This window comes from Malurus melanocephalus, unplaced genomic scaffold (genome assembly GCF_030028575.1).
Source record: "Malurus melanocephalus ecotype Western Australia unplaced genomic scaffold, MMel_1.1 scaffold_315, whole genome shotgun sequence".
NCBI lineage: Eukaryota > Metazoa > Chordata > Aves > Passeriformes > Maluridae > Malurus > Malurus melanocephalus.
Window position 1 is genome coordinate 629,112 of NW_026623547.1, and position 20,323 is coordinate 649,434.

Sequence of the window (20,323 nt, forward strand, 5' to 3'; positions counted from 1 at the left end):
ACAAAAGGGTAAAACCTTAAGTGACACATCATCACTCCTTCCCAGCCCTTGCTGTGGGCATTGTGGTCTGTTTGCACACCAGGTCACGTCTCCAAAATTCTTGGCAGCTCAACAGTCCATCACAGGCTTCCTGTCAAGTGGAAAGTCATGGCCGTGCCATTGRCTGTGTCAGTGACTGCAGCCAGTAAAGAGAGCTCTGAAGGCACCGTGACGTGTGAAGGTCAGAGCAGAGCTGCCTCATCCTGTGGTGGTCATTTCTTATTTTTATGTCAAAACTAAGATCTTTATCTTGTTGCTGAATGCTGAAGCTGTTGCTTTGGGGAAGGATCCAACTGTCATAAAACTCWGGGTAAAATCAGCAGGAGCTGGCAATAAGTCACTCCTTTTGTGACCTTTTCCTGCTCCATRGCAAATGGTTTTATTTTGGTCTCAGTTGTCCTTCTGGACAAGTCAGAGGTCAACCTTTTGACACCTTCAGTACTTAAAGTGAAAGATTTCCATGCACCAGAGCACTATAAACAGCTGCAACATTCCAAGCATGATCTTTGTGTATATAGATTTGTGATGTTTACACAAAATACAAATTTCTGATATATTTTTAGTAACAATGACTATTTCACACTGCCTAGGAAAAATACACAATTTTCTAGGGAGGTTTTTTTTTAAATGTTTATTTTCCAAATATATTGAAAAAAATACGGTTTAACAGATTTTATTTCTGCATGTCGTTGATCATAGGCCTGTTGTTGATCCTTTCCATGAAAATTATGTACCTATGCAATGCAATACCATCTTAATGTATTTACTTTTAGACAATAGCAAGACTAAAACATGAATTTATCATTTTTATTACTCTCTAACAGAGGTTAGAACTAATTTTGTAGCTTGTGACAGATTTTGTAACTGATGTTAATTTAATTACAAAAAAACAAGTAGATAAAATATGAGCCCTTCCTTATCCTTCTTTTTCACTTATTATGGTAGAACACATTTGACTTCTTCTATTTTGCCAAGGCTTCTTATATTTTGCAGTGACCCCCAGCACAATGCACTGTTGTTCCTGCATTGATRGATTCTAGAGTACATCCCTTAGCTTGAACCAGACTTAGGAGAACCAGACTTTGATTTGAGATATGTAAACAGCCCGGAGGCAGAGATCCAGGCAAACCACCTGTCAGTCTCACAGTCTCTCTCTTGCAGAACTGCTCAAGGGGGTAATTTCGGAGCCAGTAAGGAAAGCTTCTGTCCTGGAGGCTGAGCTGTGCTGTGGCAGCAAAATAGATAAGTGCATCAGAGCAGGAGTGACTGCCAGGACAAACCAAGGGTCTCCTTGGTCCCATCCCATCCCCAGCACTGCCCAGCAGCTACTGAAAAGTCCATGACCAGGGCAAACATTTGGGGATAATTCCTTCACACAATTTGAAAGTCATGGACTTTTTGAGACTGACACATTTGTGTTAAATAGCATAAACAATATATGTACTTCCATGAGTTTGTCTAATCACTTTTTGARTCCACATCACAACTTAAAATCCATTGCATCCCATGGAAAAGAATTGCCCAAGTGGGCTTTACAATGAGACATATCTCTTTGTTTGTTTTGAACCCATTGCCCTGGGGTTTATTTAAAGACACCTTTTGGATAGGAAGAGAMTGTTTTCTGCTCTTTGCTCTCTAGCCTACTGAGGACTGTTTCGATTTTTTTTCTTATTTTTTGCACTGTTTTTGAAAGGGAAGTAGGAACTGTGCACTGTTCTAGACACAGGTGTGTATCATGCATACATTTGCATAGCAATATTTGCTCTCTATTTTCCAAAAATTCTTGACGTATGATGTTCTTTTTAGACACTTGATGAGCACTAGGCTGACATTATCTTAGAATTTACATTTAATTAAGGAAATAACTTTTGAGGATCTAAGCCTTAGAATAACTTTGTATTTCTCCTCCTGTCTCTTGCTCAGGGCCTAGGTGGTTTTTAGAAGACAAGGTGTTATGGGTTCATGTAGTTTTCTGCTAGTCCCTCCCACAACCTCCTAACAGCAGTGTGCAAGTGTGTAAGCTCCATGCRTTTCAGTAGGACTGTCCAAGACTTAATGTCTTGGTTTATCTTTACTTCTCCCATCATTTAGCTGGCTTTTATTTGTTTAGTTTTTGTAATGTGTTACTTCCCTTCCATGTTCATTTTAATTATCCCTGTTGCACTTCTTACTGGACTTCATCTCTTCCTTGAAAGCTGCATTTATGTGCCTCTTGTATTTCCTTGTCTTTGCTGCAGTGGCTTTCCTGATGGGTATCTGAGTTTTCTGGGCAGTGAAGCCTTTTATTAGAGTTGGTGCTGTGTTTCAATGTGAGATTTCTTTTAGTTTTGAATACYTGTATTTATTTTCCTAAAAGAAGTGGGGATACTGCCCAAGATGCAYATAAAAATAGTGTGCTTTTTGAAAGGACCAAGAATGTTTTCTTTCATTCAAATCTACTATTTCCTTGTAACTTCGTTTTCTAGTACTGGCCCTAAGTGTGGAARTCTTAGCCTGAATAAATAATGAATGATAAATGTTATAGACGGAAAGATTCTTGCTTTTCCTTGTGAAGAAGGGGTTAATTATAACTCGCAGTCTCTCCTATTGCAGAACTACTCAAGATGAAGCTATTTCTTGGAAGAATACCCTTAGGAAGTTAGTGACCTAGAATGAGCTTGGCATAGAATTGCCTTTTAGCCTTAACTGTGATATTTGCTGCTGCAATCTCCTAGACAAATGGGTTTTGACAGGCTTTGCAAACAGCCTGAGGTCAGAGCCTACGAGCTTTCCTTGGGCAAGTAAAAGCTGTAGAGTCGGGAATTTAATACATTTTTTGAGACAAACATCAACATTTCCCAGACCTGGGGAGGGTGCACCATGGGACAGTGACAGGCAAATGCAACCCCTCATGGGACTGTGAAAAGGACATGGCATGCAGCAAAACGTGGTCCCTGCCAGGGATGGTTCATGAAGTTCAAGCTCTGCTTTGAACTGGAATGAAGATTGTATTTTTAATATGCCTTGACATAAGGCCCAGAGGAGAGCAGGTGATGGCACATAAAACAGACACCCTGCTTTGGGCATCCAGATATGCTTCTGTTGCCCCTACACCTCCACCACAAACTGCTTAGCAACCTAGAGGTGAGATTTTGCTGTGRATGCAAGGGTGAGCAGCAGAGARGGCTGACACCTAAGCTTTTCCTACRCAGATTTCCTATGTGCACACTGAGCCCAGGGCAGTGGGCAGCCTGGAGGGATGCAATGATTTAGGGCCAATCCCCTCCTACTTACAAGAGGAAGGATTTTCTTCCCACCCCAGCTGTTTGTTCAGGCACTAACYTCAGAGTTTGTTTCTCCCTCTGTAAACCCTACAAGTAGCTGAGCAGTTACGGCTGCATGGTTATTTCCTGTGCAAACACAAGTGGGAGATGATGTACAGAAGATGCACACTGGAAGAATTTAATCTGGCCCCTATAAAACACTCTGATCCTTGCAGATCCCTTTTATTTTTTTCCCCTTGATACTTTTTTTCCAGTCTGGGATTTTCATAACTGAAGGAGAATTCAAATAAATCAGCAACTGGAGTAAATGCCAAACAACCACAGTCAAACTTTCTCAATGTTTTAAACTAATAGACCCCCTTCTCAAGATATTGTGCCTAACAGGGTTTGATTGCACTTTCTCGGCCAGAGAATTTCTGTCAGTACCTTTGCCAAATGCACGGTCTCACGGAGGGAGGATTTGATAGAGATCCAGGTTAAGTCAGCCTCTTCRTTCAGAGACAGTGACTGCCAGCCCCACACAGGCTGCAGCGGGGCCACCCAAATGTCGAGTTTCCACTGAGGAAGGCCAAATTCCCCATATTCTTTTTTATTTTTGCAACCGTAGCAGGGCTGTGTCCTTGGGTTCTTTCCATGCCAAATAAAGCGTCTGCACATTTTGTCTAGTTTGGTTTTGTACGGTTGAGGCTTTCATAGCAGAGGCACCTGCAAAAATAGAAGTCTGAAGAAACAGATTAATTTCTGACAGGTTAACCAACCTGAGGAGTAAGAAATTATTATGCTTGATCTGTAAATACATTTGCAGCTTGCCTTGCAAGGGCAGCTTGTGAAGATTAAACTGGCTGGGAATATTCTGAGCCCTAGGCATAAAGCACCCTCTGAGACACAGCTAATATAAAATGCTTCGAGGCAGATCCTGCCATCCAGTGCAGCTGTGTAAATCTGGARTAACACAGGCTGCTTCAGGGATGTTACTTCAGATCCACTTCACCCAACAGAAGAGCAGAATTTAAATGAATTAGCCATGAAGAGAGAATAAAGAACATGTGCAGTAAATAATGCATTTCTGGGTTTTCTGCCCTTCATGAATCTCTCTCATAAATGTTTCAGCCTCAGTCTGATTGCTGCTTCACTGTGTCGGCCAAAAAGCCAGACTGAGCAAGTGCATTTCTGTGTCATTCWCATCTGAGGCTGTTACAGCTCAGAGTGAGGCAGAAGCAGACACAAAACCCTGATTTCTAAAAGCATGGCAYTGTCCTCACCAGAGCTGTGTTTGAAATGCCTCAAGACACATTCTGTGACTGCTCTTGGTCAGAAATGGCTCCCATTTGGTTTATGTTTTATCTCTTGCAGAACTGAAAAATAGGTAGGAGAGAGGGGAAGMAATTTTGAATTTATAAAAATCAGTTTGGTCCCAGAGTGTCAGTTGAAGCATTTCAGCATTTATAAATGATTCATTTCATTCTGAAGAAGTCCGTATGAAATCTCACAGTATTTTTCACCCTGTACTATCCTGCCACCCAGGCTGGCACTGGACACCAACCTTAAGTACTTTGGTTCCTCCAAAATTTAATTTTTCATGGGATGTTACTGAGTGAGTAATGAATATTATTTTATCTTTTCTTTTTCTTTCTGTTACAKTTGGATTCTTTCTATTCACTTATTTAAATCAACAGCTTTACAGTCTCTATTGCAATATCCTTCAGATGTAAGATACCTGAATTAGCCTCTGTCACCATAAGGTGACCTTGCTTCATGAGGTCAGGCTGTGGTCCCCRCCACTGGATGCACATGAACARTCCCCTGCTGTGTTACACATGTTCYTGAYRTTCCTGAGCAGTTGTCCAACACTAGCWCAGGAGCAGAATACCTTGGTGAGCTTTGAGGAGCTATATCCACACCTGGAGCTACATCACACCTGCAACATCCTTTACAGAAAATCTGAAACTACTTGGTTTTCATAGTCTCCTTTCTTACTGAGCTGACCGTGATATTTTAAACTTACCAAATGTGTTTTATCAATACGAGATACTGTTAAGTTCTGCCCATTCTTGCACTTTCCTGATCTTTACTCTGCAGATTCTTTCCATCATTTTCCCCCAGATGTAGCACGTTCATTGCTTGTGACTGCCAAGAAATGACAGTTCCAAGACTGTCAATAGTAAATGAGATGAGCCTCTTAAATAGGATAGGGACAAAATCTCASTTACAGATTTGTGCATCTTTCTGACATGTCCCACTAGAAAAAGAGAAATCTTGGTCTCGGTAGAACAAATGACCACCTGYACATTCTCGCTGTCTGAGAAATACCTCCTCTGTCTTGTCAATTCTGCTGCTCCTTGCTCTCCTGTGTTCTCCATTAGGAATGTCCTTCTATTGCCAAAACCAAGAAAAGAATGGATATGGCTCTCCTGTGTTCTTGATGGATGTAGACATTTTCCGTGTGTAGGGGGTTTGCTAATTTTTCTATTTATTTTGCCAATGTTTAAAACACATTCTATTTATTTTTTCTATTTATTTTGCCAATGTTTAAAACACATTTTTAATAACAGAGTTGCACTGATGAGACCTAATATAGGAGCAGGTATAAATTGCTCTTGCCCTTTTTGCAGCTTAATACTTTCTTCTGTTCAGAGACAAATCACTGGCCTGGCAGACCTAGATCCACAAATGTGAGGGGTTTTAAAAGTACTGGCACAGCTGCAATGGTCTGGCTAAGGGGTGCAGACAAAAACCAACATTTTTTGTTGTCARGAGTCAAAATGGGAATTATTTGGAGGGACAGGGTTTCATGGTCTGCAGTACATKTCCAATGTTTATCAGTATTCCTACTGAGAAGCAGAAAATTAGGAGTTTTACCYATCATCTATAGTCACCTTGAAACCCCATAATGAAATATCAATAACTGAGGATAGCTGTTTGCTAAAAAGATTACTGACAGCGAAATAACAGTCACCAGTAGCTATAAATGTATTTTATGTCTTGGACATTTTCCTGGAAGACTTCAGTCTTTCACTGAGTTAGGCAGTAGGAGCCCTAGATTTAGACACTTGCACAAAGAAGAATGGTAAAATGTTTTTGGAGTGCTGGAGGGGAGAAAGTGGAGCTTWTTTTTTTGAATCAGTGTACCATGATGTTCCTTAGTAAACCCAAATGCGTAATTCCTTCACAAATGGGGGGTTCTGTTTCAGTTTATTCTTTCTGCAGTATACTGCAGAAAGAAAAAAAAAAGAAAGAAGATGAGATATCTCTTCCTGGAGAAAATCCAGAATTTTAATTAAAGAAATGGCATTTTCACATTCATTTCTTACTGGCTGGCGTTCATGGCCATGCTGGCCATACTTGCTTTTGTGTTAAGAGCTTTCCAGGTGATCTTCTTACAAATGCCTTTTTTTTCTGTCACTAGTGATCCTAGAAACAATAAAGAATGTTCTAGTGCCATTAATTTGGCACTAGRACATTTTCATAAGGTGGACTTGAATGTCAAGTCCCTGAAATCCCCAGAGCRGGGGACAGCACATGTTAGTGTTAATGTTAAGCAGACTGAAGGAAAGGCATCAGAACTGGAAAGGATATTCTTATGTAAGCTGTTTATGCCAATAGCYGGGACTTTAAATTACCACAATATCAACATGAACCCCATGAAATCTGAAACTTTGTTAAAGAGACCTAGGACTGAGAAGACAGACTTAGGCTTTTAAAAAAAAAAAATTATGTTCAAAACCCCTTTTTCAATTAATTGTTACTAAATGCAGCAGCAATTGCTGGTAAAACCAGTGGCCTAACTTTAAACTCCAATCAGAGTTTCTCAATAGTTTGTTTCATGTACCTGGTTCAAATCTGCTGCTGAAGTTCACAGTCRTATCAATGAGCCATCTTCATTCTTGTTTTCACTGCTCCTGCTTTAGGAAGCAAATATGTTCAGTTCTACACTCRAAAATCTAAAAAAGCTTTCCCTCCCAGACATCTCATTAGGATCCAGTGCTTGCAACTTAAACCTGRGGCTGCTGTAATTGTAGTAGCCTGGTTGGGTTGTTCTGCAGTGCTCCAGTGCCATATAAAAAAAGTGGATCGATGTACTTGGAAACTGAAATTAAATTCACCTTTTCCCATTTGCCTTTATTTCTTTCTCTCTGTTAATAATTGAACATTGATTTTCCTMATTTTGCTGAGTCTGCAGTCTTTGCTAGCGTGTAGTTGTTGTAGACATTCACAAGAGCTGGCAGTAAAGATCCAGAAAAACAATTTTTTATCAGATTTTGCCAGTGTGTTGAAAGCAAGACAGCCCAGAAGAAAAGGTTCTTTCTTATGATAGGCAACCAGGAAGCAGAGCCCAGCATTTTGCCATGGGCAGCCTGGCCTGGGGACCTCTCTCATCACTGCCTGCGTGAGCATTCCAGCTCTCTGTTCAGAGTGAAGGAAACAGTGGGTCTTGTTCCACACTRAAATCAAACTAAGGAACCTTGGAAATTCCTCAAAATGGAATCACCACTGTCTGCCAAGTCTGAGCATCATGTTACATCTAATCTTGAATGAAACTGCCCRAAATTGTATATTTTTAAGAAAAGACAGACATCTTCTTGTAATTAGCAAATGATGGTCTCATTGTTCTTATTTTGCTTATCAAGTTATTTTACAGCGTCAAGACCTATTTTGTTTCACCCTTTCCTCTCATCACTGATTTAAGARTTGTTCTTGGCACTAGAGAATCTTAAGAGTTCTGTCACGGGCTGCACGCAGAAGGTCATTCCAACAGCAGGAGCTGGAGCTGAAACCGTTCATTGTTTATGTAAAACGAAAAGTTATTTCCTTCTGTTCCTGGGCTTGTGTGTGTGCAAATCTACACAGACACCACAGACTGACCGTGGGCTGCTGCACCAGGAAATGAATGTTTGCTTTGCTTCTCAGTGCCAGGGTTTACTTGATGAGGAGGTGTTTGGTCATAGGTTGGACTTGATGATCTCAAAGGTCTTTTCCAAYCTAGTTCATGCTGTGATTCTGTGATTCTGCAAGCAGAGGACTCAACAGCAAACTGCCCTGAAGATGTGGCTTTTGCCACGGTCTCTGAGCTTGCTATGGCAGCCCGTGATCCATCAGGTGGGCTGCATGAGCTCAGGCAGCATCAGGGCTCAGCCAGACTAAGGGGTCCTCGAGGATCTGTGGCTTGCTGACTGATTTGTAGGTGAAGGCAGCTCTTGGCACTATGGATAAGTTTTTTTATGAGAATGACACATACAGAAACTAGTTAAGACAACAAAAAGCTGGGGGTTTAGATAGACAACTTGGCCAATGAGAAATTCACTGCAAGATTTATTTTTTAATTGACATGAGTTTTATGCATCTGCCGGCTTGAAGTATTTTGATTATTAAACTGTTCACTGCTTGGCTCTTGATTTCTAAGCAGACAAAGTGCATGCTAATAAGAGGGAAAGCAAAAGAAGATGACATTAATGCAATGACCTATTGTCTCTGTAAGACTGTTACMCATTAAACATTTTGGTTGGACTATAGCTTTTGACCATTTTTGGTTTGTGTAGTAATCCCAAAGTAGATATAATTAGGTATAAAGGGTGATTGGCAGAAGCAGCCTCCCAATGGCTTGTACTCAGAAATAAATATCTGATGTTCTCCATCTTAACTCCTGGCATGAAGTASCAGTGACTTTCTTTCAGAACTGCAATTAAATTTTTCGTGTAATTGTGACATTAGATGATAAAAAAGAAACTGTAACAAAACCCAGTTTACACCTAACAGCGTATTAAGAAGTGAATTAAAAATACCATGAAAAATACAATACTAAAGGATGTAATCCTTTAAAGCTCATTTATGCCTATAACAATGTAAGAGATATTATTAGGTTATTAGTTATCAGTCTGTAAGACTGAGGGACTAATAATGTGGAAGCTATCTTTTGAGTAATTGCACAAAATAGATTAGATATTTTAAAATATATTTAGTATTATTATATAATGCTTATTTTTTAAAAAGTGATTACTTTCACCTTTTTCTCAATTCAGAACAYAGAATTACCATTGGTGTAAATAAATATAGTGATAGTATTACCAAAGGTCATGGACTCTAAGAAAGGTGGTTGTGCAGCTACTTGGAAACTGAACAATGCATTCAGCCCTCAGGCTGTTCTGTCTGTAATTTAGGTTCAAGTGAAGAAGAAGAGCCTTGCAAACAATCCTGGCACCTGTATCTGTTCCATGTCGTGCAAATTCTGCTGCAGCTCTCCAGCCTACTCAGCAAAAAGATGTAGGAGATTTATCATTAATACCAGAGTTAACAGCTTCAAATTATTATAGAGACACTTCTGACAATTTAAATTCCTATTCCTTTGGGATCAGATCATGCTGTAACACAGCATCCTACATGGTGGGGTCTCTCAATTTGTGAACAAAGAAGCTGTTCTGWAAAAGTGTGCTGTTGGATTAAACACATTTGAGGAAACCGCAGATGGYAGCAAGTTTGTTCTGGCTTAAAGCCAAATTGGAAGAGCTGGGCACTGGGGCTGGGCTCCTGGAAGGGATTTTAGCWTGGGTACCCTTTGGGATTATTTTCCTTCCACTTAACTCCAGTTTAAAATTTATACATGCCATTTAAATTAATCATCAAGAATCCYTCCCTTATCAGTAGAGAAATGCTTGCTTTCTCTAGTGATTTACCCACAGTGTTCAAATACTTGTGACTGGTGACCTCTGGAAGTGTTCTCTGCTCACCAGTAGAAGGAACCCAGACCACTATCTTAGTTGTGACTACTGTAGCCCGAGTTAACAGAAGTGAATCCTGTTCCATGTGTCYAAAGCATAATAATCCCCAAGAGTGATAGCTAATTAAAAAAAAAAAATAGCAGCTAGAAATATAGCAAAACCACTCAGCTGCTATCTCATGTAGCCAGATTGATTTTCCAAAACATCCTTCCAAACCACCTGGTGAATAAGCAGCTGTGAGCTGCTTGAAGGATGTGCCAGAGTTCATGCTTTCCAGGGACTCTACTTTTATAGTCCTTATTCAGACCTTTGCAATGAAACCGATGGAAATTATGGCAAAGGTCTGCAAAATCAAGCCCCCTCTAAGATGCTGGTGGGGGCAAATCCTCCTGTACATTTCTGTAAGACTCTCAGGTGATGGCTAAATTAGGGTATTGCCACTGGACATTTCCGACTGGGTTCTTTGCAGACCAGGTGTGCTTCAGCATGAGGAAAATGAGGCATTAACAATCTTAACACAATGGAGGAAATAAAAATCCGTTTCACTGTGCACTGATACACTTTATTCAGGGCAGACATGTGCAGTTTTCATAGCTTAAAAACATGTTACCTATTTGCAAATCACTCCTTTTTTACTCTCTTCCAATGTTTGCAATTTGAATCAAACTGTTGGARATAAAATGAAACACAAAGTCAGAATCTGAAAGCTCTCACTCATGTCACCTTCCAGCTGCTATTGTTCTTGTTTTGGATGCCTGAACATAGCTCCATCCTTCCTGGGGAAATCAGTAATGGAAGCTATTGMATTTTCATCAACAGACAGTATTACAGTTCAACATCTCCAAAGGAGGACCTGGAAACATTTACATGTGGACTGAGAGATACCCTCAATATTTCTGTGCTACAGGATTTAGCATGAAGGTTGATAAACCTTCTTTCCCCCTGTTTGGACTTCAGGTTAACACACTGAGAAGATGTGTGAGAAATGCTGCCATTGTTTCTCTGTGTCAGTGATGGCACCTCACCTAACAGGACAAACCCCAACCCTACACCAACACTGACTGCGTCAACTGGAGCTCAGTTTTAAAGTACTTAGAATAATTCCTCAAGTCTTTATTTTCTTCCATTTACCATGAGCTGGGAGAGGAATAAACCAGGCTGTTTAGTAAGCGTCAACTGAAAGGTAAGGTTCTTGAATCTGACCTTTTAGCTCAGCTTCGTGGGTGGGTTTGGCTCAAAGCACTCACTGTGCCTGGGTTGCGAAATTCAAAGAAACAGGTGCAGTTAGACTGTAAGATATTTATTCGTGTTATACTGGAATTCCTTTGCTCTTGCCTGAGGCTCCRCTTTGGAAGCCTTCAAAGTTTAAACTGCTTCATTCTTGCATGAAACATTTTGTCCTTACATTTCTCTCCTGTCACCAGGAATTAGCAGAACCTGAAAGGTTAACCTTTCTAAATACTGAAAAGTAATTCCATGTTTTGTGGAGCTCAAAGCATCATTGTCTGCTAGTATTGCATGAAAAATGGGTAAAAATGGGGAAAACATACCATCATCCTTAGCCACCCTATTTGTTGAGCCCARTTCCATGAGGAGAAGGGTTTAGTTGATGGATATAACCACAGGGGCAATGTCTAAATGACCACAATGAGGAAACAGTATTGGTACAAGTGACCAATCCATTTTAAAGGCATACAGGAAGAAAACTAGGAAACACAAGGACAGATGCTTTCCCTTTGGGTTTGGGTTTGGGTTTGAGTTTGGTTTTTTTTTTGGGGGGGGGGGGGGGTTTGGGGGTTTTTTGGGGTTTTTTTTTTTTTTGGTGTGTAATGAGTTAGATTTGTATTAGAGGGAAGTGTGCTTCACAGTCCTGGCTGCCTTGGCACGGAGACCTCCTAGACCACCTTGTAGCTCCCTTCAGGGAGCTAAATTCCAGGCCCATGCTCTGAATTTAGTTCCCTTGGAAACCAAACACACATTTACTMTTTTACTAAGTGAAATAAGTGTAGTAAAAATTGTTTTCTAAATGCACCATTTATTTTCATTTTATTTTTGAAGAGGTGTTAGGTAACACATTTTTCTATTGTAGATATCTACAGCAAACCTTACTTTCTAGTTTTTTATCATTATGTTAAAAAGTAGTACAAAGGAAGATGTCCATGTCTCTGAAATTTAATTCCAAACATTACCTCTCTAAACAAAAAAAATCTTTTCATCCTTCTTTGTGATATCACTTGAGTTCAATTACCATATTTGTATAAACATTTTTTAACATTAACCTAAATTCTGAAGGAATTACATTCCCAGTGTAGTGTCCAAAATATAATAAATAATACATAATTAAACATCTGGCATACTCATAATTTAAAATAAAGGAATCACATGTCATTAAAACAGCATTTTAGTCAGTTTTTATTCAATTAAAAGAATTCTCTTTTCTCACCCTRGATTTGGGCAATGGTCAGGGATCACTTGGTATTCTGGAAAAGGTTGCTATCATCCTCTCAGCTGAAAATTAAAGCATTTTCCAGAATGTCAYAAGAAATTTTAAATGAGACAGCAGAAATAGTAACTGATTCTGATGCTATCAAAGAAAGCATAAGTGGTAATCAAGATGATTGGAGTGATGCCTGAACACAGTGTGGAATCTGCAGCACTCAAAGTGGACAGAGCTAGACACTGGGAGTTKTTTTGGACAATGCAACACAGAATGCTCTTCGTGTCTTCTCTTGTAACCAAATCTATATGCTTGATACAGATTTGTTAYGATTTACTGAGGCAGGTTTCTGGAAGGCTCTGAGCAGAATATTCTGTTACTCCTTCCTTTCTTTAAACAGTGTGCTATACATTTTAAAAAAAACCTACAATTTTCTGTCTTTTGGAAAGAATTCAAAACCAAACTGAGTTTCATTAACGATGTCCTTCCCCTTTAATATATACATAGGATTATGACTGATTTATACTATTAATCAGATGTGGTACTGATGTGCGAAGACTCCCAAATCTTTGTTCTTCTGTGTTAGCAGGCTCTTGAAAAGTGTASTCTTTATTGATTTTATCTTCAAAATGGAAAGTACCCTAATGAGATACTGAAGTGGAAGCTTGGCTAGTGCATACTATGTGAGACCATTCTTRTTACTTAACCTTGTCTCTCATTCACTCCTTTGAAAGACAGCAGGTCTGCAGCAATGCAGGCTCTACAGAAGAAGCTTCTTTAGAAAATTTGATCTTTTYAGGATCATCTTGGAGACCCACAAAAGCAAGAATCTACAAGATCATCTTGGCCAAAACTGACAGCTTGAAAGGCTTAACTCAGATTGCAAGCAAATGGAAGCAAACCAGTATTTTCTTCCTAGGCAGCCACTGTTGAAACTGGCTGTTTCCCTTCCTTGCTGTTTTCAGCCAGCATTTCTGTTACTGCAATATTAATAGTAATAATAATAATAATAAGCTCATCCCATGGCTGTACAAACCAAATGGATGCTGCCGATTCTTTCTATCCCCAAATAAGCAGAGAAGTTGTTACCCTCTTTACTACCTCAAGTTTCTTGAGGAGTTGTCCTTAAATACAATTAAAACAAACAAGAAAAAAAWTTGTTAATGTTTCAGTCTCATTCTCCTATCCAAATTAGATTGTGGACAAGGATTTAAGGAAGGCTGTGCCAAACACTGAGGACTTTTAGTATTCCAAGTCAATTAGAGCATTTAGTGCCTAATTAAGTGTCAATTTATGCTYTGTGTAATCTCACAGAGAGTAGAAATTTGGCTCAGGCTAATTGGAAAACAAAATTTTTACTATTACRTGTGGAAACATCTATTACTTTTATACATACAAAACCTATTTTGTTTTATATGAGTCGAGKGCACTGTAAAACAACACTGAACTCCTGTCCTGGTTTGGCTGGCTTCCTCTTACAGTTTCAAAAGTCTCACAAACACTTTTATCCTGTATCCTCAGAAGTCACAGAATATGCTGAAGACAAGCTGTCTGGCAGCCAATTTTCCACGTTTCCTTCAAAGGGCAAACTTAACTGTCTTCTGCAATAGCATGGTTCAGAATTTATTGATTCTCACAGTCTCTCTAGTCCCTGCTTCACAGAATAAATAGAAATTTTAGCTAGAGCTGGATTAACCAGGAGCCAGGCTTTCAAATGAGAGACCCTCCTGATTTCACTGCATGCTACAGCAAACACAAACATCTTTCTTGTCCTTGCAGGAAATACATCTCAAATCCCAAGCAGAAGTAACGTTAAACTTTGGAGACTTGACCTCCACATAAACCTATCAGTCACCTCTGGCGTAGCCCATGGGAACGTTGAAATTGCCACACCTGATTTGCATTCTTGTTGCATGCAGACAAAAATAAGTCCTTCTCATCTTCCTTCGTTGCTGCCTCTATGCATTTGCCAGAAAGGACATGGACAATCATTCCATTCTAYAGGATGAGAGAAGAAGGGAAAGAAAGAACAAATTAAAAGTAAGGGATTTCCAGTAAAAGYTAGGCCACGTTTCAGAAGATTTATATACAATATATCACCAGTAGTGACTGGTTGTTAATTTTTTTTTTTTAAGCAACACTCCAAACACAATGACTGGATTTAGTTTTGTGCCCAGAGCATGGTGAATATTCGTAGTTCCTTTTGAAGCTAACAGGAGTGGTAGGTGTAGAATTCTTTTTTACCACTGTTTTTTTTTCCTATGGCTACAGGTTGTCATTAGCATCAACCTCAGTACTACAAGCCCCAACATTKCATAAGGACCAGTGGTTCACTTARGAATCAAMCCAAATTACAGYAGGAACTGAACCAGWGGATTGTTGCATCCCTACAATTACAGTGACTGTTTTCCCAGGCTCTCACAGAACATGACATTTTTCAGTATTGTTGAGGAGTTCCTGCTCTGCTGGGTGAAGTTCACTGAATATCAGTGAATTCCTCGAATAGGAAGTTTGCTCTTCTCTTACAGTGCARGAGAAAATTTAATGTTTCCCATCAAGAGCTCCACAAAGGGCTCTCATTTTGGAGGGGCCAGGATTTCCAAACCCTTCCTTGTTCTGACAGAAATGGGAAAGGATTTGCCTGCTCATATTTTCACAACCACTGATTCTGATTCTATTCCTATAAGGCCAGTAAGATGAACAGTTAAAACAAGGAGATAGGTATTTAGGTAGGATTTCTGCAGTTTGTATTTCCAAACCAAATGTCACATAGACTGTGTAAAATGGCAAGAGACATCCTCATTTTTCTGGGTGAAAATGGTACAGAAGTGAAACTTGCCCTTCAAATACCTCATCTTTTCCTCACACACGAATCCTGTAAATCACCCAGTGTCCCCCAGTCACCACGGCTGCCTTTGCCCTATGGCAGAGCCACTACTGACCTCCTGGACATCCCAGTGCTGGTTGCTGTTGTCTATCTCCTTTGTACAATTTTGAGGGATAACCTTCCCGTGTCTTACATCAAAGCAAAGCAGCGGAGCAGAACCAAGCCGGATTTCCTTCATGCTGTTGTATTCAAAGTGCTGGAAAAGGGAGGGTTTGTTTGAACAATGATAGATGGACATCCCAGTTCATTTTTAAAGTCTAATTCTAAAAACAATTTCCTGGACATGTTTGTTAAGATGTAACCCAAACATGTGTGACAAAGATCCAACAGCCTTGACCCTTCAAAGCAGTCCCCCCCTGCTAGCTAATTCTGGCATAACTATTTACCTAAGGAAAGGCTTTGTGAACTATGATTATGTATAGCATAAACCCACCCTGTCATAAAATTTTCCAGTTCAATAAATATTTGAACAGAAGGATGTTTCTGACTGTCTTCACACATTGCAGTTTGAAATGTGCCTGCAGCTCACCCTCAGCTGGATCCATGCCAACTTTGGAGTCTAAATGAATTTACCCCCTGCTTTAGATTGAAGTTTAGGTSTCAATCTTCAGTTTTAGTCACTAATGGGGAAATCCACCCCCAATATTCTGCAACTGTTATGTATTTTTACTCATAGGCTTTCTGTTCCCCAGATACTACCAAGTATACTAAACAAATAAGCACTTAATGATGTCTTCTGGAGCAAAGTCTGAGTATCTGCATTAGTGACACATGGGACATTGACATTTTTCAAGTGGCACTCAGCTGTAGAAGAGTGGACATCACTGCCTTGGCACATGCCTAATTTTGAATACAGCAGTATTTCCACTAGTGTCAACCCAGCCATGCACATGTTGGAAAGCCTRTCTTCTGCATGGTTCCCTAGATCTGGCACCTAAGTGCCTAAATCACCTAGATCTGGTGCCTAAGTACTCAAAATGTACATTACCTGGGTGAGACTGTCACTGCAAGGGGAGAACTCAATAGAGCCATCTGCAGTGGCTCTTCCAGGTCTGTAATCTGCACAGAAGCCAACACCAGTATTGTAAAGCTGTAAGCAAAGATTATACTGAAATAAACCACAATTGGATACAAACAAAATATCCTTCAGCTAACATTTTTGTGCTTGGATCCCTTTAGGATATATGAATTTGTTCACAAATCAGGCACTATTTATTTCTTTCAGATTTGATCTTGCAAACTAATGTGATATAAAAGGCAGAGTTTCACCAAGGGTCAATGTTACCCAGTGAGATTTGTTTGAGACACCCACTTGGGGGTTTAACTGTTAGGATAATGAAAAGAAAGCTATCAAAATTTTTATACTAGTGAAAAATTGCACTTTAACTGGACACTGTAGTCAGAAGGAACACAAGATATTCCGGAAGAAAAGAAACATGTGACAATTCCTGTGATCAGCACTCAGTTCTTACACTTTTCTCAAGCTAACTTTGAAAATATAGAGCAGATAAAATATTAAAAGGACWTAGTAAAATCTGGCTGCAGATAGTAGAGTGTGAATTAATTATTAGACCTTGCAGCGTTGGGGGAAACTCCCAATAAGGCTGCTGGGAATAAATTCATATTTAATKAATTGTAATTATCAATTATGTGTTTTAAAGCCCCCAGACATTAAGAATATTTCGTCCTGTACACAGTCCGTCAGGGAACTACTATTGCTACCACTTCTGACCTTGGGAAAGTGCAGGAATGAATAAATGCTTTTTTCTCTTTGTGCACATGGGTCAGCACAGAGATTTCTTGGCTGCCGTTGCCATCTGCATGAGGCGTCACAATTCTTCCCTTTACTAATGGCACCTAAAGAACCTAACATTAGGATACTCTGAGCTGTGACACTGAATTGAGTCAAACAATCTGGGTTCAGTTCCTGGCTGGTTTTCAACACTGATATGAGRATTTGGGCCAGCTCTTTGTCTTTTTCTTTCTCCTCCACCCTAGTTGCATTGCCTGTTTGGATTGAGCACTCAGGACATGGAAGTGACACTGGAGTCTGTGAACAATGCAAAAGCATGATCATTTTTTATAGTGTGTTTTGTCCTACCTTGCCAGAGAATCTTGGTGTGTCTCCAGGCTGGGAGAGTTCAGGGTACACATTTGATACAAACCACTCAAAATTCCTACAGCCAAGTCTCTTCTGCAGCTGAAGGCGCTCACTGCAGTCTGGCTTCTCTGCCTTTATGGAGAAAGGGAGAAAGCATAAGGGCAACAAGATTACTGGTGTATTTGTGTTAGAGATGCTAGTAGTGAAAATGACTACATAGGAATTATTTATACCACCTTTTCTATCCTGCATGTTATAGATATTGATACATATATCTTATGAGTATGCCTTCCTCAAACTTTGTGCTAAAACAGCCACTGTCTGGCATTGTGACAGAAGTGTTTCAGAAGTAGCATACATTGTGAAAATAAGTATGTTCTCTAAAAATTATCGTTGTATTGCAAGATAACTCAGTCTTTGTAATATTTCTATTTTAAAAAGTCAGGACCAAGTTTGATGAACTGAAGGTCAGTGGAATTGTGTTAGAATTCAATACAGAATTTTTCCCGCTGATGAAAACTCAATTTCCTGGCCTTTAACAGCCCAAATTACCCAGTTACTGTCAGTCCTTTATGATCAGAGGGAATAAATGATGACAGAATTTAGCCCAAAATATAGTCTATCACCTATTATCTGTCTGTTATCTGACAGTTACTAAATCTAATAAACAAAGGTGTTTTGCAGCCATAAATGCACAAAACATTTMTRTGATTTCTGTGTTTTCTTGAATTATAAAGACACAGTATCAACTCTGAACTTTTTTGGTAGCAACTCTGTTGTGAAAAAAGACAAATTACTTCAACCCTTGGTGTAGCTACAGGCATCTGCACTGCAAAGGACTGACAGTCTGAATATTTGAGGTATTTAGCACTAACAGGATTCTCAAAACCACTAAGCACTTACATGCCTAATTCTTCAGTTTCAAAACCACACAAAATGCTTTTCTAAATCTGTCAGAAAATATGAAAAATATCTAATAACCCTTAAAAGACTCTCTCCTCTTTCTTGCCAGCAGTAGATCTCCCCCCTTCATGTTGCTAATTTTTAAAAATGCAGTTTGGGATGGGATTCCAGGAAACTGGTCTGGATTTCTTTGTCAAAAGTTAAAATTGGCAACATAAGAAGAGAATTGCCCGTAAATAACTTTTTCTCAGACCAGCAATTTCTGTGTATCCATAGGAAAGAAAGAAAAGGACTTTTCAGCATGGAAAACACTGACAATTGAAGGGCCTTGGAAATCTAAGGTGAGGTATCAATCTCTAAAGGCAGGGATCAATCATTTCATGTGGCACAGTTTCCCAGCCCCTGTAAACTCCACAGGCAAAGCTCAACAGCTGCAATATGTTAAAGAGAATCTCATACTTCAGTGTCAATCTTAGATTCAATAAGCATAACAAARAAGTGTAGCAATTCTACACCACAGACCTGTCCTCTAGAGGTTTTCCTGGAAAAGGAAAAGAGAGAAGTGAAATGCTTCCCCTCGAAAAAAGAGATGCTTCCCAAGAGACTCTGCTTCAGCTGAAGGAGGCAATGGCAGTAAAACTGATTTTGTCATACTAGTTGCACTCATCTGATGCCGAATAAATGGTGTAAATAGCAAAGAAAGTCACTGTGCCTGTAAACCAATCTGAAAGGAAACTGTGCTTGTAAATTAAATATGCAAACCACACAAGAAAAGGAGCGAAAGAGGTGGTGGCTGAAGTAGAGAGCTAGGAAGAGCCTCATTGATCTGTTTAATGCTTATACCAGAGGCATCCCGCACAAGATGTGATTCAGACTATAAACCAAGAAGGGCTACAAAGCCACCTAAACTGAGGCCACTGTTTGTTGTCATCAATAAGCAGTGTTGGGTGTGAAGGCTCACAGAGAATTCTGTAGTGGCCCATAGGTGGCTCTGCTCACCCTCTTTGAGCAATAAATCCCTGAAGGGCCGTTTGCAGCTRAGTGGCAATAATGTCATTGCTTGCTTCTGCCTTTTCAATAACATCCTGCTGCACTGACATGCTGAAAACATCGGCCGTGAAAGAAGGGAATACAGAAAAAGGGCCATTTATGTTATGGTATGCTGGGCACTGAGATCATAAAATTGATCATTTGAGGGAACATCATACTCAGAAGAACTAAAAGTATTGTGGCTAGAATAAACTCAGGCAAAAGGTCATGCTGCTTACAGCTAGCAAGCTGTATCATGGGTGACTGTGGTTTTTAGTAGAAAAAATGCTTCTGAGCTAACAAGAAGAGCCTTCAGGGAATCATTAAATGATTTAAAGACCTAACTGCCCATTTTAAAAGGCTTGGTCTAGTAGCTGTAACCCTTCAGTGAGTCAGTTGACAAGCTCCTGGCCAGTGGAGTTTGAACCTACAACAGAGACAAGGAGGGAAGAYCTTTTAAAAAGATGTGAAAATAGAGTGAAAAGGGAAACACAATAGTCTCAGGCTATACAATTAGCAGGCTGACCGGAGAGGCAGATCCACCAGTGAAACAGAAAAAAGTCAGACTAGGTGACAAGAGAAAGCACTGCACACATGCAGCCCTGTTCCTCTCCCCACTRTAAAGCAGCTCCTGCTGGATCTGGCTTTCCTGGATGATGGCCAGCTCTGAATGTCTGAGGCCTGCAGGGCTGAGGTGTTACTGGAGCCATTGGTGCTCACATGCAGATGAGCTCATTAAAGCATTGGGATTGGTGGCAGCCTTGGCTGTAGCTAGCAACTAAACCCTTGGGGAGTTTGTGATATCAAGGAGTGCGAGCCTGGTGAGGAGTAAAGTCAAGACCCTGAACTCTGTAAGAGCAAACTTCTGTCTGTTTAAGGGGCTGGTGAAGGAGGTCCCCATGGAAACCGTCCTCAAGGGCAGAGGTGCAGACCAGATCTGGCAGCTCTTCA

At 39.9% G+C, this 20,323-nt stretch overlaps 1 protein-coding gene across 2 annotated transcripts in view; it reads right to left on the bottom strand.

Annotated features, from left to right (window-relative positions):
• Window positions 1–12,048: 12,048 nt before the first annotated feature.
• GALNT15 (polypeptide N-acetylgalactosaminyltransferase 15) overlaps window positions 12,049–20,323 on the bottom strand; it is a 28,091-nt gene continuing 19,816 nt past the window's right edge. For both annotated transcript variants that reach the window (XM_057377429.1, XM_057377428.1), the window contains 4 exons: window positions 17,441–17,572; window positions 16,328–16,429; window positions 15,395–15,535; window positions 12,049–14,450 (listed from right to left, as the gene is read on the bottom strand). In XM_057377429.1, coding sequence (XP_057233412.1) covers window positions 14,304–14,450; window positions 15,395–15,535; window positions 16,328–16,429; window positions 17,441–17,572 — 522 coding nt within the window. In that variant the 3' untranslated portion in view covers window positions 12,049–14,303. The remainder of the gene's footprint in view (window positions 14,451–15,394; window positions 15,536–16,327; window positions 16,430–17,440; window positions 17,573–20,323) is intronic.